General features: G+C 54.3%; 1 protein-coding gene across 1 annotated transcript in view; it reads left to right on the plus strand.

The window, feature by feature from the left end:
- The window catches only part of LOC106814338 (ligand-gated ion channel 4-like), a gene marked incomplete at its 5' end in the record, with an annotated part of 10223 nt that extends 9463 nt beyond the window's left edge, over window positions 1-760 (plus strand). The window contains one exon of the mRNA XM_014818637.1: window positions 377-760. Coding sequence (XP_014674123.1) covers window positions 377-760 — 384 coding nt within the window. The remainder of the gene's footprint in view (window positions 1-376) is intronic.
- Window positions 761-1206: the final 446 nt, after the last annotated feature.

The raw sequence follows: 1206 nt of genomic DNA on the forward strand, positions 1-1206 counted from the left end.
TGTGTGTGTGTGTGTGTGTGTGTGTGTGTGTGTGTGTGTGTGTGTGTGTGTGTGTGTGTGTGTGTGTGTGTGTGTGTGTGCGTGCGTGTGTGTGTGTGTGTATGTGTGTGTGAGGGTGACTAGTTAAACACTACTGTATTTCCACCGGCTATCTAACCTCCCCCTTCCCTCGATAGTATTCGTCAATCCCATACCGCCCTCCCCCACCCCGCTCGTTTCTCACCGCGACGCGTCTTTGCCGTTGCCAGGACTACCACCCTCCACAGCGCGCCTGTACAATGTCCCCCTCCCCTCGATAGTATCACCCTACCGTCAATCCCCCGCCCCTTCCCCCACAACCGCCCGTCTCTAAGCGACTTATCTTTGCCGTTGTCAGGACTACCAGCCTCCGCAGGACGCCTTCCCGGAGAAATGCTCCGAAATGTCGACGAGCATCGGAACGGAACCGAACGGCGGCCTATCGACGGGCTCGCCCCGCTTCGGCCATCGCGTGCGACCGCAGTCCTCCATGGACCTCTTCGAGCGGCAGTTCATCAAAGTGCTCAACAAGGTCTACCAGACGATCGAGAAGAACGAGATCCGACTAGCCGAACAGGATCGTCGCGACACGATCCGGTTAGAGTGGCAGCAGGTGGCGCTTGTCGTCGACCGCATACTGCTGTGGGTGTTCATCCTCGTGACGACGATCGTCTCTCTTGTTATCATCTACTCGTCGCCGTACACGTCCTTCTACGGAACAGATCCGGACGGATCCGTGTGAGAGAGGAGATTGGGAATAATTACAGAGAGGGGGAGACAGCGAGAGAGAGAGAGAGGGGGGAGGAACAGCACAGCGAGTGTGAGATGGGAAATAAAGAGAGAGGGGAACAAAGAGAGAGAGAGAAAGAGAGAGAGAGAGGGGGGGAGGAACAGCACAGCGAGTGTGAGATGGGAAATAAAGAGAGAGGGGAACAAAGAGAGAGAGAGAAAGAGAGAGAGAGAGAGAGAGAGGGGGGAGGAACAGCACAGCGAGTGTGAGATGGGGAATAAAGAGAGAGGGGAACAAAGAGAGAGAGAGAGAGAGAGAGAGAGAGAGAGAGAGAAAGAGGAAGAAGACGAAAGAGAGTAGGAGATGGGAAAGAAATGAAAGAGGAACAAAGAGAGAGAGAGAGAGAGAGAGAGAGAGAGAGAAAGAGGAAGAAGACGAAAAAGAGTAGGAGATGGGAA

This window comes from Priapulus caudatus, unplaced genomic scaffold (genome assembly GCF_000485595.1).
Source record: "Priapulus caudatus unplaced genomic scaffold, Priapulus_caudatus-5.0.1 Scaffold907, whole genome shotgun sequence".
Taxonomy (NCBI): domain Eukaryota; kingdom Metazoa; phylum Priapulida; class Priapulimorpha; order Priapulimorphida; family Priapulidae; genus Priapulus; species Priapulus caudatus.